This window comes from Dermacentor albipictus, unplaced genomic scaffold (genome assembly GCF_038994185.2).
Source record: "Dermacentor albipictus isolate Rhodes 1998 colony unplaced genomic scaffold, USDA_Dalb.pri_finalv2 scaffold_11, whole genome shotgun sequence".
NCBI lineage: Eukaryota > Metazoa > Arthropoda > Arachnida > Ixodida > Ixodidae > Dermacentor > Dermacentor albipictus.
In genome coordinates this window covers 5,404,433-5,420,867 of record NW_027225565.1, presented here as the reverse complement: position 1 = coordinate 5,420,867, position 16,435 = coordinate 5,404,433, and the positions used below count along the sequence as shown (strand labels likewise).

The following is a 16,435-nucleotide window of genomic DNA, read 5'->3' as shown; positions in this document are numbered from 1 at the left end:
AAGGGGAATTGCGCTCCTCGGCCTCGGTTAGGTTTGCTCCGAGTGGAGTCGCGGAACAGGTCGCCATAGCCCTGGCCATGACCAACCCCTCGCGCACCAGTTTTCACCGACTCACGAGAGGCCATCAAAGCTTTCGAATCGGGTAACCTAGCCCAAGAGGCTGCCTCCATTCTGGAAAAGAGAACAAACCCTGTCCGTCACTTCATCTCTTGGTTTCTCACCCATATGGGTGCGGACGTTCATCAGAACATACCTAACCTCAACGAGCTTGCCCATGACCGTGCGCGAGATCTAACTCGCCGCGGCGGCATGGAGGCCTTAGGGGGACAGGATGAAATCCAGCAGAACGATCCGCTCCTTACTTTTCATGTGATAACATCTCTCTATCGGCTTAGCAGAAGGGCCTATCCTCTTCCTCACCCGAAGTTAGACAGCTCTCAGTCAGTTTCACTTAGAATGCTCCAGACGGGCTCATTCCCCTCGCTGGGCTTTCTCAGCCGTATCTACACAGACGTCGATTCGAGCTGTCCGGACTGTAATGAGATCTATTGTTCGTTAGCGCACATGCTATGGCAATGCCCCGCGTTACCTAACGGCCCTCTATCCAGCGAAGCCGACTGGGAAGAGGCACTCCGGAGCCCATCGATCCAGACACAACTAGAGGCAATCCAGAGGGCCCTAGAAAGGGCGGAGCATCACGGTATTCCTGCCCCGACTTAGACGCGGCCAGCGGCTTCCGCGGGTCCCCGATAGGGGCCTTCGCTGAAGCTCCTCAGGGTCAAATAAATTTCACTGCCTGCCTGCCTGCCTGCCTTGCCTGCCTGCCTGCCTGCCTGCCTGCCTGCCTGCCTGCCTGCCTTGCCTGCCTGCCTTGCCTGCCTGCCTTGCCTGCCTGCCTTGCCTGCCTGCCTGCCTGCCTTGCCTTGCCTTGCCTTGCCTTGCCTTGCCTTGCCTTGCCTTGCCTTGCCTTGCCTTGCCTTGCCTTGCCTTGCCTGCCTGCCTGCCTGCCTGCCTGCCTGCCTGCCTGCCTGCCTGCCTGCCTGCCTGCCTGCCTGCCTGCCTGCCTGCCTGCCTGCGACATTCGCATATAATACTGGTATTCAACGGACAACCGGCTACAGCCCTTTCTTCCTTGTGTATGGAAGATCTCCTTGCACCATATTCGACAGAGAATTCTTTTTAGCACCTTCTTAGCCTAACGCGTCCCTTCCAGAAGATTTTGCTGCCCGAGTTTGCACATTGCCGTCAAATCGCCCGGCAAAGCACAGAAGCTACCCAAGCCGAGCGCAAACGTTGCTGCGACAACAAACGCCGTGACCTCCGTTTTCACCCTGGAGACCAAGTCCTGCTTTGAACTCCAGTCCGCACTCCAGGCCTCTTTGAGAAGTTCCGTCTACGTTACATTGGCCTATACACCGTTGTGCAGCAAACATCTGCAATGAACTATCTCGTCCGCTCAGTACACTCCGTCATTTACCGGCGCCGCCGGAATGCCGAGATTGTTCACGTCTCGCCGATGAAGACCTTCACTCCCTGTTTAGGTAATCTCTAACCTGCGGCCAGGCTGGCGGCTTCCATGATGGGGGGAAGTTAGTGCAAGCACTATTAACGTACTTCGTCGTTTTAATTTGTACATAGCCATCATCATCTTCCCTGTTCTTCTAGTTCTTCGCGCATGAGCTGGGTGTTACCTTCTTTAGAATATAAAACGCTTGACAGCTGGGTCGGTCTCGGTCTTATAATATTCTTTTCTGTGACATGACGGCACAAATGAACTATAACAACGCTTCGTCTCGTCGGACCTCGCTGAGTACTTCATCAACTTGTATGATAGCATGTTGATTTTTCTTATCTCGGTGTATGGTCCGATGTACGAGTTTAGAAAAGTCAATGCACCTTTGGCATCAAATGTTTATAAGAGCATTAAACCCGCAAAGATCTAGAATTGAAAACCTAAAGCACGACTTTGGAAATGTCAGTGCACCTTTCGCATCAAACGTTTATGTGATCTTTACACCCATAAAGTTTCGCAATTGAAATCCATGTGCTCAGTAGATTCCGCTGCCTCCACGAGATGCCTCGACGAGCCCGCGCTCGCTATCAGAACGCCCTTGAAAATTTGTGCTCGGATGGGACTCTGCGTTGTGACTCCAGGTGCATGGGCGTTGCCACGAAATCAAGCCCGAGTTCACAATCTTCGGGCCTAAATGTCTTTTCGAGCGTGAAAAATACATTCTAGAGAGAGAGAGCGAGGGCTCTTTATTAGAAAAACAGAGACTTTTTCCGGCGCGTATATAACCGCTGGCATGCTACTCTGTATAGGGATGGGGAATGGGATTAAAAGATAAAATCCAGAATGATTTCCGGCGCCGGGGGATGTAGTCGGCGGTGCATGACAGCACGAAAAAATATCGGGGGGGGGGGGAGCCGAAGCCCCATATGCACTCCCCCCCCTGGCTACGACCCTGATGAAGCCATCTGTAGGTTCTCGAATGCGGTGTCGGAACATTGCACCTTATTCTTAGGTCGGTGGCATGACTCAAGCATTGTTCTCCAAAGCTGTCAGTGCCGTACTACTCTACTTCTTGTTTGCGAAAGTTATTCGCAGGAACTATTCAGCATATCGTTCGCACATCATAGAGTAAATTGCGGGTTTCGCGTTCAAGTGCCGATTTCGTGTTCAATGAAACTGACATGCCAGGTATGTCGTTCGTAAAATATAAATGGGGAGGCGAGTGGGGAGGGGGGTTGGAAGGGGGGGCACGACGGAGCCCTGTTCCTGGTAGCAGTTTGGTTCGAGTATAGAGCACTGAGCTGACATTCCAATATTATGTGGAGCATCGGGTTCATTCATTCATTCAAATAACTTTATTCAGTGCCCTGCGATTTGGTGGGGTGGACCTGGACCCCGCCTAGGTTTCAGCCAAGGGTTGTTGGCCCTTGGCAGCTTCCTCGGCTCGCTGAACGGCCCAGAGTTGGTGCTGCAGGTCGGAGCAGAGCAATGCAAACTCCCAGCGCGCGCGGAGGCTGTCGCTGTTTGAGGCTGCATCCCCATTACCCTGTATTACAGCCGCACATTCCCATAGGATATGCTCGAGGGTGGCTCTAGAGTTGCAATGTGTGCACTTGTCGGTTGGGTATAAATCTGGGTGTATTAGGTGCATGATAGCTGGACTCGGATAGGATCTGGTCTGTAACTGCCGCCATTCTGCAGACTGGTTTTTGCTTAATTTTGGGTGCGGCGGCGGGAATGTACGCCTCTGTAATCTATGGTGTTGTGTAATTTGGTCATTCGATCTTCCCACTCCCACTCATTGGTAGTCGGTGAGGCGGGGCTAACCGAGGCTCGGTCCGTAAGTTCTCGAGCCATGCGGTGCGCCACCTCATTGCTATCATCTGGTAGTGTGTGAGCGGGTGTCCAGATGAGATCGATATTTTTGTCGCGGTTATTAGCTCGGGTTCGTCAAGAAAGATTCAATATATATAAGCAGATAAGTCGGGAAGTTGGCGTTTATCTGCTGAACACGCTGCGCTCCTAAGTGTCCAAAAATATGTAGAAGATCGCAGCTTTCAACGACAGTATCAAAATGTAGTCCAGAAGTACATATTGGAGCTACTTCGGGACACAATGGCTCGTCAATGGCTCGTCAGCTTTCGACGCGAGATTTGACTGTGCGGTAAGGCTTGCTTTCATCGCCTCGTTGTTTCTGTGCTCGGCCCAGTCAGCACGAACAATAATGTACATAATTTTTTGCATCACCGCAGTAATTGTCTCCACGTAGGTGCGTCACGTCATGGCACAACAAGCAATCTGAATGAGATGTCTCGAATTCTTGCGTACTAATTCAAGTACGGCAGAGTGGCTATGAGGAACGCCATAGCGCAGTTCGTGGCTCCTGATTGCCTTTGTCTACGTAATTTCTTTTTACCATTTTCTGAAATATCAGCACACGAGAGGTTCTTGATCGACCTACATTAGGACGTATCTGGCACGATCAGGAATAGTACCGGCTACTTCATGCTCAGCAAAAGTTTCCAGTTACCGTTTGTCGACCTTGGCGGGACACCAGGTCATGTAGGACAAGTGTACGTTACTGTTTTTTTTGGTAGAACTCTTACTAACCTGCTTTTAAATGTCTTAAGAAAGCTTACTTTCTCACTGGCGTAACAGATCGTGGAAGAATTTGTGGCAAGGAATTCGAATCAGTTGTCTCTCTGAGAAAAATAGAGTTTGAACGCATTTGTGTGCCTGAGTTCAAGCTTAACACTCAAACCGAGTTTATCACGAGATGCCCCAATTGTGTTTCCGACCATAAAATCTTGCGGACGAATGTCGGTTTTTGGAAATGTAAAGCGCGATCGAATTGTAGCCTCGCAGTTTCTCTCGCCTCCGACAAACACTTAAATTTTGGTCAATGCCAGCATAGAGGAAGGGGAACGAAGGCTAAACTTTAAGAATTATTTATATCTCAAGAGATCACCAAATTTTATTTGTTCGTGACGTACTCAGGCAAATTTCTGCAATAATTCGCACTTTGAATTCCGTGCTCTTCACTTCCAGAACTACTGCTCGCGCTGCCCTTTTTCATCGATCGCGGGATTTCTTTCAATATCCACGCCTGTTGAGCTTCAACTACTCTGTTTGATGTATCGGTTCATATCATTGCTTGTCACGTTGAATACAGTCATGTCCACTTAGACCCGAGGTTCGGTGGACAGTTATCATGTGTTTCAACAGCTCTTCGTCTTTCTACTTAACCTCAGGACAGGTGTCCACGTACAATCGAAGACACTGTACAAAACCAGAAGCAGTGCTTATGACTCAATGACAATTTAAAAACAAATTTGGGGGCCCCTAACTAAGGACAAAATGTAGGAACAGCTTGAACGTGATGCTAGCAGAAAATGGAGTAATGGCATGGCACAAACACATTAGCCAATGGTGAATGCTAAACATCGCCTAGCGGAGGACGTGTAAATCATGCGGGTGCTTGTGTCAGTCTTTTATTTCACTGTCTTGAACGCAGTTCGGGATACAGTGGATACGAAGAGAAAATATAATTTAACGATCGACGTGTGGGCAGAGTCGAATTTCTAACGGGACAAAGAAAAAGCGACTGATCCTAGACACATGAATTCATAGATATGGTGAAATGTCGGATAAAATAAATCTACAAAACCTGAAGCGTACCTATAATAGCCTAGATCGAATTCGAGAGGCTGTTTCGCGGCCCTCGATCAGCGCTGCAAATAATCGTGAAATGAGTGATTCCTATTATTGGCTAGATTTAAACCGGCTGCAGTTTAGATTGTGAAAAGTTAAACTTGCAAAACAACTAAAGCGCTGTTGTGCACGACTTTGGAGCGGCATCGGGGCGCTCCGAAATCACCAGTCGAAGATGGCGCAACTTTTTTTTTTTTTAACTGTTAATGTGCAGGAAGCAGATGGAGCGCTGGCTATACGAAGGAGGTCACGAGGGCGAACGGCGCGATGGCTTCAAAGCAAGCGGCGGTCACGCGTGCTACAAACCGCCGGAAGGCCCGCGCAGCAAGAAGCGCATCTACGCCTACGTCATCGCAGCGACAGGGAGCTACTGCAGCGTCGGCCATTCAGATGCACGAAGACAAGTCGTTCAAGGTACGGTCACGTGCCATACCTTTAACGCCTTACTTAGAGCACTTTAAATGTGGACAACAGCGCGATCTTCCACTGTCCTGCATAACGAAGATTAAATAACCCCGGTGTGACATATTCTTTAGAGCTGCGTGTTGCTAGGGCACCGAAAGCAAACACTCCGCAGAGAGGACGGCACGATCTGCAGCGCCACTACCGACGGGAAGCGGTCCAGGTCCTTTTTAGTTGTATGCAGAAAAAATACCTAGAATTGTGTCGGTGAGTTGTATGGTGTGGTGTGCGCCATAAGTGCCATTGCGCTTGCGTGCAGTGTTCGTTATCAGAAGGGCGCGAATCCCAAGGACGCCAGTTGATCATCACTACCTCTGTGGGGGCTTAGAGGCAACAAATAAATATCCTCACCCATCCTATACAGCGTTCTCAATTGTGATGTTTTAATTTTCCTGGTTTCCTTGATTTATTTTTCCTTTTGTGAGCTGTATATATTGCCTTTTCTCGTGCAGCAATCAAACCAAGTGAATCCAAATGGGCAGCTTATGTTGATCGCAGTATGCGGACTAAGCAAGCTTTTCCGCCATGTCGCAGTGGGATGGCTTGCACGGTCTTGCCGCACAGCCGACAGCTTGGAAAGGGAGCGCATGGTGGCACAAGGCGGGGCACAACGCTTTGCGTAGACTCTCAGAAGTTTCGTTCTTCGGTAAGTCTACCCACTTTGCGGTAGGTATCTCACCTGTTTCACCCAGTGATGCAAGTTTCAACAAGCTGCACGTATGCTGGTTGCAGTCTTGCGGAGCACAAAACGTGGGCCACTGGGCACGCACCCGAATAGACAACTGGTCGGCTGCTGACTAACCAAACAGACAGCTTCGGGAACTGGGTATTGCGATATTGGTATTGCGATATTGGTATTGCGATATATTGGCCCGTCGTCCGGAATGTATGTTCCTTGGGTGACAAAAAGGCTGTGTAGCCTTACCCATATTATAGCGAGAGCGCTGCCTCCACAACGGACAACCACGCCTCGAGAGCGGCCACCTTGTGGAGAGTGGTTGCAACGGAGATGCAGCCAGGGTACTAAAAATATTGTGGAGTTTCAACTGGGGTGCTGTGATTGCGACAGGATATACTGCGTCGTGGTGTCATATGACAGTGAGGTTCGCAGAGAGATTGCCATTGCGTTCGTCCGCAGTGGCAATATGATGTGTGGCTCCATTTCCTTATGGCGCTCTTTGGCCACACCTGGCCCTTGCGCCATTAAACACCAAACATCATCATCATCCATTTCCTTGATGCTAATGAGATTAACGTCGACATTCATAGTGAGATGCGGTCTGCCGGCATGTTAGCTTTCCAAGAGCTTGATTACTGCTACAAAAATTAAACGGCCCTTGTGCGTCACGTTGTCTTACTTTGCAGCTTTGCTTTAATGACTAGGACAAGTATACTGCTAACATGGACAAGATTTCAGCAATGAGCAATGTTGATTCTCTCTTTTTCCAAACCATCAGTTGTACCAGTTCTTTTCATATGTGACTGCCACCTGTCTCATCCTTTTATCTCCGTCAAACCATACTATAGTAGGCCTTCAATAAGCAGGGTGGTCTCTTGTAAAAGGAAATACACTTTTTAAATATTCAAGGAATGATTATGTCGGCGCCTTTTACTTTATAACTTCTTTAACTTCTTTATATCTGATATACTTCACTGATATAACTTCTTTATATCAGTGACAACGTAAGTTTGTGCTGTTGAAGGCATCAAGGCCGGTGTTGAACTCGCAGATACCGTACCATTTAACAGCTATTAACGCTTCTTTCTCGTCACTTGCCATCGCGCAAAAGAAGTGGAAGGTGAAATTCACTCTTGCAAGTCAAGTTTTGTCGTCACTACACTACCGACGAAATCAAGAACTTATTCCCTCCAAACGGACAGGTGAGAACATTTATCATTTTTTGTTTCACGAAGTATAAGAAAATTACAAAATTACAATTAAATATTAAATAAAAAAATGCAGGAACATGCTGGGACGTGTCCGGGCACGTAGAATACATTAAAGAGTCCACGCAAATTTATCTCGTACAGAGCGCTGGTCGCAGTTACTCACTGAGGTGCTCTTTGTGGCATCAATTCTTTTCTCTGCCTTTTTTTTCTGTTGCAGAAGAGGCCCGTCGGCTTGATATTCGTGACAAATCTACCGGCACTATGCTACACACCACGTCCAGTGCTACAAAGTACTCCGTGTCTTGTCGCACACTGAACTTCGTAATTCTCTACATCAACATAACCCCACTCCATTTCGCACGATCAGCACCTATAGGCGTCTCATCGTGCTGTGCCACTCCTTCGTCAGATGTTCTCCAGGATGTCCTCTGCCTTCTGCGAGGGAATAGTCGAAACAAGCACCCGTCTTGATGACGTTGAGCTCTCGTTTCCTACCATGTTTGCGACCCGTGCGTTTGGGCTATCGCTCGGAATATAGCACGTGTCCTCGTCGTCATGGCCGCTGACAGCACGCTTGTCGGGCGCGAAACAAGTTCGTCGCACGTGTATCTGACGGCCAGTCAACGAAGAACACCATCGCTGCTTGCGCGCCTACATTTACAATTTCTGCTAGTTTGTCTGTTTCATGAAACGTTACACATTACACACACACAAAAAGAGAGAAATGCGTTTTGGGACAGGTCGTCCCCCAGCGTAGTGCAACCAACCATACGCTTTTCTTGTTAGCATCCCTGCCTTTTGTCCTTTCTTCTTTCCTGCTCCTCTGCTGGTGTTCTGAGAAACTTACGTATACTCTTCCAGTACATTAAGTCAAACGCAAAAACATGAAAAAAAAAACCTTGAAAACAGGATGCCCTTTGGCTTTAGAAGTAGCACGGAAATATGTTTGCACAAAAGCGTGAGAGAGATGCCGAAGACACGTTAACGGCAGCAGTCTTCATCGAAGCAAAACAAGCGGAAGTCATCGCAACGTCATCTGGACAGTGGGGTACACCTGCAAAAGCGGCACGTGCTCCGCTGAAACTGAACACGTGATCACTTTGTTTTCGAGGCTCAATCGGAGGCAAGATAGGAAAATCTGTTAATGGTCGGCTGCATCTCAGCCTGCGTATAGTTGCCCCGCGTTCCACGGCCGACAGAATACTTTAGAGAGAAAAGTAGCTGGTCCTGCACTGGCATCATACTTTACCGCATACTGAGTTTGTATTGCTTTAATCGGTGTACTTACATTTGCGATGTCTTTCGAAGAACCTCGCACACTCGCCGAGCTTCGCGGCAGTTAGCGGGACAATGTATGCGGATTAGCGACCATGAGATTTAACCACCGCAAAGTCGATGAATGCACATGGCAATTTCATTTCCCACTCGGGCGTTCCGTTACGGTGCGCTTTGTCGCAGCTCCATGAATGCCTGTAACTCGGGAGCAGCCCAGATATCATTTTCCTTATAGAACTCTGCCGATGCCGCAGTCTACGTCTTGTCAAGTACTCCGCTACCAATGAGTAAATCGCGGGAGTATTGAGATCCAAGGGGTGCCCACCTTACAACCTGCAGGGACCGTTGTTCTGGTTTCCGGGAACTGGAGCTCGGCACAGCGCTCAAGTATCAGGGTGAAGTCGATCTGTTCAACGAGACGTATGTGTAAGCACAAAATATCCGTTGCCTTGTCAGTTTCCCTGCAATGGAAGGAAATAAAAAAAAGGAATATTAGGTGAGTGCTATTTCGGGCTGCTCATAACAGATTTTTGTCGCTGGCTTCCTCCTTCCTCACCCATCCCCGCCATTTAAGTACCCATAAAAGAAATTTTGATTGTTGGACTTTTCCATCGCTTTTGCCTTTTTTTTTCTCGAAGAAAAGCGATCCGTTTTACATTATCCTTTGGGTGTCTGCAGTGGGGCGCTCTCACCTCATCGCCGCGTACTTCTGTAAGATGACGCGGTACTTCTCGCGTAATACGCCACTGCCGAACGTTACGTCCGCCCTCTTGTTTGAAGGCATCACCGACTTATGCTTACGGTGACTCCGCACTTCTCGGCCGCATACTTTTGCCGATGCACACGCAGTGCGAAACACGCCTCAAGAGGTGAAATCAGCTGATTACGCACGACAGGCAAGCTAGGCAACAATGTAGAACGACATTGGAACTGCATTGCGAAGGCATGCTGGAAGCCGAATCGAAACAGATGTCCCTGGTATGCAGACTAAGCGACTGCCTTTACCCTGGTGACGTCACGATGTGCGGGGAAGGGACCGCAAAGTAGACGATTCAATTTTGAAGTTTCAGAGGTTGTTCGCGTGTATTTTCATTTTATTCGTATTGAATAATTTATCGGAATTAGTTTGCACAATCCAGACTAATTTAATAACTTCAGAACGCCGTTCACTTCCAGCGCGGTTTGAATTTCTCAATATAATAAAGTTAGTGGAATTTAGATAAGCGTGAAGTCACAACATATACGTGACCAACAGTGAAGGGCCGCGAAATATAATGGTCTTCAGAATTATTGCCCTAAAATGCATCGTAATTTTACCGTGAAGTGTGGAGTCAATAATCGTTTTAGAGATGCCGACTACGCCCCTTTTCATGAGTGAATTAAGCATAACGCAGTATCTCGCGTTTTTCTCAGGGTCGAAATGTGATCAGCAATGAAATTCTGTCTAGTATTCTCCATCTCACCAGATCTGCGCAGTGTAGTGAATGATGGAGTTCCCGTCAGTCAACCGAGCGTCTATTCTCCGCCGCCAATGCCCTGGGCGCAATGTCATTTAAATGAAAGGGTAAGTGATCGATTAGTGACAAAAAACTCACTGGTACTGCTCCCTGACACATGCGCACAGTGAGTATTCTTGATTAGCTTAAACCACCTACAACCTTCGCTTCAGTGCGAGGAGTTGATGTGGCACAGCGCAGATACAATGCTGCAAGAAGCGTGTTCTCGATAGAAACGATAGAAAAATTGTTCGCCACGCTACCACGTTACTGTGGAGTTATCCGTGTCGGCTACACCACCCACGTAGCCAACACAGATAAGCTAGCGCCTGAAAATCTGGAAAGTGGCCACCTGCCATTTGCGCGCGTGTTTTTGTGACGTCCTGCTGCCTTGAATCGCACTGAGAACAAATGAAGCGGTAGTTACTAGAAAGCCGTTTATTACAGCACTTCTTCTAATAAATCTTTCTAGTAACCATTAATTTGAGTTTCATGCACGGTACATACCAATAAAGCCAGAAAGTAGTCGTCGAAAATGAAAACGAATCACTTTGCCACTCTCTAGGTTCATTTTAGTTTTCGGGAGATCTCCCTGCAAAATTTTATGGATTCACTGAAAAACAGTTCCCATACCTTTCAAACGATACCGAGAAATTTTGGACATTGCCCCTTCGGCTATCTGTTAAAATTCGCCGCAACACACCAACGTAACACGACGGGCAGCAGTTTCAGAAATTATATTTCGAAAGATCGACCTAAATTCAACAGGTTTTCGTTAGCACCTTGGAGAAGGTTCTTCTTAGCATACGCTTTTGTGGTACTTAGTGCTAACTTCCCTGCTGCTTTATAGCAGCGTTTTGGACAGGACCAACACAGTGCTACACAGCAGCAGCACTCAGTGCCCCAAGTGCAGATGTTATTAGAAGGAAGTACCATCTCGGCTTTGCTTGTTGAAACTCGGCCAATCTTTTGAAATATAATTTTTTAAGAATGTTTTCAATTGAGTTGCGGTGCTGTATTGCGTTGTAGCCCAACACAGTGCGGAAAGGGCACTACCGAAATTCCTGGACATGCAAAAATGAATAAAGTGGTGAAATACGATCATCAAAATGTATATCGCCCCTTATCAGCCGCACGCGGGAGGGTAGTAAGACAGTGATTGGTTGTTAGAGTAGGAAAACAGAACAATTTACTTGAATACAAGTCGTCGAAGTAAAAGCTGACAGCCAATATGAATGTGAATTCATGGACAGGACAGCCTAAAGGGTTGATGTCCGAAGTTATTGAATTCCACAAATACAAAATAAAGGAGAGTGACGAAGGCTCTCTCTTCTTCACTTCCCGGTTCCTCGAGACTCCTTTGGACGAAGGCTCTTTTTCGCTGTTCCGGGTTCCTCAGGATTTCTCTCGAAGAAGGTTGATCCGTAGCGCTGCCACCAGCAGTTGCATAAGGAGGCGATCCCACCGCTAGCAACCAGTTGTAGGAGTTGAGGAGGACTTTGGGATGAAAAACTTGGGAGGTTTATTTTACCTTATTTACAGTGAGAGTCAAGTAACAGTCTTAAAGTCATTACGGGCCGGCAGCAAATCGGACACTGCGGCCCGTGGCAACAATCTCGAGAGAGATGAATCAAGGGATGCTCAGGAATACTCTAGGGCGCTCTAGCAATGCTCCCGGTCTTCGCCTTTTAAGCCCTTCGGTATCTTGATGACACGTCACGTTCGGCCAATGGGCGAGCCCGCTCAGATGACGCCATTTTCGGCCAATGGTAGGCGCGCGTGCGATGGAGTCACACCCGGCGAAGAGAGTCGCTGCTCGGGTGTTTGTCCGAGGGCTTTCTTCTCCCTGCGGTCTTGCCTTCCTGACTTGCAATTCGCCGTCCCCGTAGAGGGTAAGGGGCGACGCCGCCAGGTTGTCACGGCGCATTACAGCCGTCTTTCTTCGGGACCCACTTTACCCGCAACAGTGCCAGGACAGAAGAGTCCCTTCACTTTCGGGAAGAGCCAAGCAGTGAATAGCTTCACCGGCTGCACACGAAGTGGGGTCCGCCAACTTGTTTGCCCGTGCCGTGCCTCAGGAATGTGGCATCAGTGTTTCTGCGCTCCCTAATTAGCTGTGGTGCGATTCGATGTGGTCAGGGGAACTCGAAGTAGGCTCAGGAAGCGGTCCCGCATCTAACAGGGCACGACCGCGAGTACGCGGCGTGATCCCCGTCACTGTTTACACAGTGGAGAACGTTCTCACAAGCATCAGAGCTGTGTTCTTGGGCACTGCATTTCGCACAAGTTTGGCGGCCTCGGCAGCTCTGCGAGCTGGGGCCGAAGCGCTGGCATTTGAAACAACGGAGTGGATTTGGCACGTACGGCCTAACACGGAGCTTGATGTACCCGGCCTCGATTGACTCGGGCAAGACACTTGAGCCAAAGGTAATTATTAGGTGGTTCGCCTGAATCTCTTTGCCGTCCTGCCTCATCTTAATTATTTTGACATTGATCACATTTTGCTCACTGAAGCCCTCCAGGAGTTCCGCTTCAGTCAGCTCAAGCAAATCATTATCCGACACAACACTACGCGTGGTGTTCATTGTACGGTGCGGGTTTACTCTTATGTGGGTCTCCCCAAATGACACTAGTTTCGGTAGTTTCTCATATTGTTTCAGATCGCGGAGCTCCAAGAGGAGGTCACCGCTTGCCATCGTCGACACCTTGTAACCTGGACCAAAAACATCAGTCAAGGACTTTGAAACAGGGAATGGTGAAATGGTTCGCACTGCTTTGTTTAACATTTCAGAGTGAATAACACGGAAGCGGGGAAAATTCTGGATTTGGTGTCCGAAAAACTTGAAGACATCTTCGGTGCGCCCTCGTTTCTGAGAGCGATCAGGAAGGGGGCGGGAAGAAATTTCCATGAAAATATATAAACATTCGGCAACAGCGCCGACCGTCCACCACGGAGCCCAACAAGCGGACGCGGCAGAGCTTGCATACAAGTCTGCACGACGCCAGTCGTACGCCGCCACTATATTTAAATATGGTGTACCCATGGCTGGATAGCCATACAGGGTTAACCCTTGCCGCCAAGGAGAAGGAAGTAAATAGAAGAGAGAAGGAGAGAGGAAAGGTGGAAAGCAAAGGAAAGACGAAGGTTGTAGGAAGAGAGAGACAGGAAAAGGCGACTGCCGATTTCCTCCAGGTGGGTCAGTCTGGAGGTGCCGTCTATGTGAAGCCGAGGCTGAAGAGGTGTGTTGCCTCCGCCGGGGAGCCTTAAAGGTCCAAACACCCAGCATCGGCTCAACCCCCACGATCCCCTTTGCCCCAGACACGGCTAAGCCGCGCACGGCTACACGCGGGACGGTCCAGCCCTCGTGTGCTCGGGTACGTGGTGTAGCAACACACCAAACGCCTGCTGACGCACACGCCCCTGCGGGGTGCAAGCACTTAGTACGTCGCTGGAAACACAGCAATCAGATGTCATTCGGGGTGCCTGGGTGTGCCTACAAATGCCTAATTGACACTTCGATAATTAGGACAGTACTTCTCGATCGAATTAGATAATTAATTGCAATTGTCGAATTAAATTTCAGGAACGAAAGAATTGATGGCGGCTACTCCACTGTACTAGAAACAATATGCAGTAGGTTTTTTCGAGCAACACAACTGCTCTTTATTTAAGCCTTGGTGCATGATAGTTGGGGAACACTGTATAATGCACTCAGTAATCGAAATGAGGCCAGGCCAGATTCACTCGAAATCAGAATTAGCAGCAGTCAAGCGCAGCAGCGCTTATACTCGGACTCACAGAATAAGAAAAAAAGACAGAGCGAGGCTGCAATTTCGCCGAAAACGCAAAGCAGTATTAGCGACAGCTGGTTGCCTCCCCCCCCCCCCATCCCAGTGAAAATGAAAACTTTCCGCCTATGCCACGGCCCATTATACCCCTAATCTAGTACACTGTACTTCTAATACGCGTCGACCGAGCGGCCGCGATATTTCGACATAAGATTGTCGTCACATCCGGTAGTTGTTTTTTTGTTTGTTCTTACTTTTTTTCTCCCCGCTCCACCTCCTCTCTGTGTGCCGAAAACCGTCTGCCGACTAGAGTGTACTGTAATAATACCAAAATTGGTCCTTTATTCTGTGACAGTATACTCTGCTGCCGACGTGCACGTGCTGCGAGGACTTATGGAGTCGCTATCTGTCGGAAACGCCTCCCTGGCCTATAGTATGTATGAGGGATCACGTGGCGCGCTCCTCATATGTTTCCCTTACGGCGCTCAATAAAAACACCACGTGGCAGCCCTCCTGGACATTTATGTCGGTACTCTCAAAAGGAGGGAAGTTTTTTACTATCGATATAATTATCTTGGGCAAACTGAAAGCACAGATTCGTTTACATACGCTATCTCCTTACCGAATACGTATACAGTGAACGCCACTGCACGCGATCGCCGCGATGGAATTTCCCGAACCGGCTTCTTGCGCAAAAGGTAGGCAAACGCTAAGAGTAACCTATGTGAAATATAGTCTTAGAGTGGGCTGTGTGTATAACCGAATGGAGCTTACCAGAATGAAGCCTCAATGCAGCGATCGCACGGGTTCGCAGTGACCGACTGCGCGTCTGCATGCATGTCCGCGCACAATGTTTCGCGTTCGCTACGAGCGCGCTTTCGCACCGTGCCGTGAGCGTTAGGCCGCAGAATATGAGCATTTCACAGTGCACAAACAACCATTGTTGCGTGCACGCTATCAGAGCTGTTGAAAAATGATTTCGTTAAAGAGATATCGACGCCTATACTCCCACGTCGCGGCGATGGCTGCGACTCAGCGAAATGCGCGACCAACTTGTTGGAAACCAGTCGCGGAAAGCCCATGACGTCGCGGCGGTAGCTGAGCGACGGAATTCGACTGTGGCGTGCCGTCGCGACGATTTAATCTTTTTTTGTCTTCTAAATTCTAGGACTTTTCAATATTATTTTACAAGTTGCGCCGCACTGAATGTTGTTGTCCGCTGTTTCTTTTTCGTAATTCAGTGCATTAATTCATAACACAAACGTGACCATATGCCATGCCTTTTCTTTAATGCGCGTCTTACCGCTCCCTTTCCATTCCAGGGAACTTCCCAGTATCTAGTGTCAACAAAATAATATAATTAAATTCATAGACCAAGCCGTAAAGGCATCAGCCGGGCAGCGGGCGAGCGTCTCAGTGCGCGTTTTCTGCCACTCGCTGAACATCGCAGTCACAGCGCCATTGCATAAATCTTCCTCGTGTCTGTGCTTGCTGCATACCCGAGTTGTAGTCGATGGCTGTCTGCCGGTTCTAAGTTTCGCGAATCAAGCTTCACGCAACTTCTTGTCCTGCGGCTACGTGTGAATAAGGCTGACACCGGGCTCCGTTGCGTGTGGCCATATCACGTTGTCATCCTGATAGCGCCCCGCCTGCTAACACGTGACGTCTACGTCACCCATTTTCAAGTGTACTTATATCGCTCCCTCCCATGAATAAAGCACTTTCGTTACCGGAATGCCGGCCTGTCAACATCCATGGTGGCAGCGGTGCCCAGTTGAGATGTCGACGACATCGCCTACGACGCTGCCAGTTCCATCGACTCTACTGCCGGCGTCAAAACCCCTGGATACGTCAGACGAAGCCTGGCTTGGTTGGAGAACATGGAAGCGTCAGTTCGAACTGTTTGCCACTGTTACTCAATTGACCAAGCAGCCAACCGATGTGCAGGCAGCAACATTTCTCGTGAGCATAGGGGAAGGCAGGAAAGCAGTCAGCATTTTCAAGTTTGAGGCGGACGAGGACAGAAATGACGTCAAAGTTTTGATAAAGAAATTCGAGGACTACTACAAGCCAGCAAACAACTTCAACCTCCACGACTTCCGCTTTGGTTCAAGGGACCAGAAAGAAGGCGAACCATTTAATGACTGGTTGATCGAATTGAAAATTTTAGCCAAGAACTGTAAGTGCGGACTTCCAGAAGACCGTATGCTACGCAGCAGTATCGTTATAGGTGTCCGAGACAAGCGTTTACAGCAGAAACTGTTAGCGGAAAACCCTTCTTACCAAAAAAACGGTAGAA

At 48.6% G+C, this 16,435-nt stretch overlaps 1 protein-coding gene across 1 annotated transcript in view; it reads left to right on the top strand.

Annotated features, from left to right (window-relative positions):
• The window catches only part of LOC139051362 (uncharacterized), a 144,651-nt gene that overhangs the window by 73,124 nt on the left and 55,092 nt on the right, over positions 1 to 16,435 (top strand). Inside the window, exons 3-4 of the mRNA XM_070528381.1 lie at positions 5,439 to 5,638; positions 6,221 to 6,332. Of these exons, the coding sequence (XP_070384482.1) occupies positions 5,439 to 5,638; positions 6,221 to 6,332 (312 nt within the window). The remainder of the gene's footprint in view (positions 1 to 5,438; positions 5,639 to 6,220; positions 6,333 to 16,435) is intronic.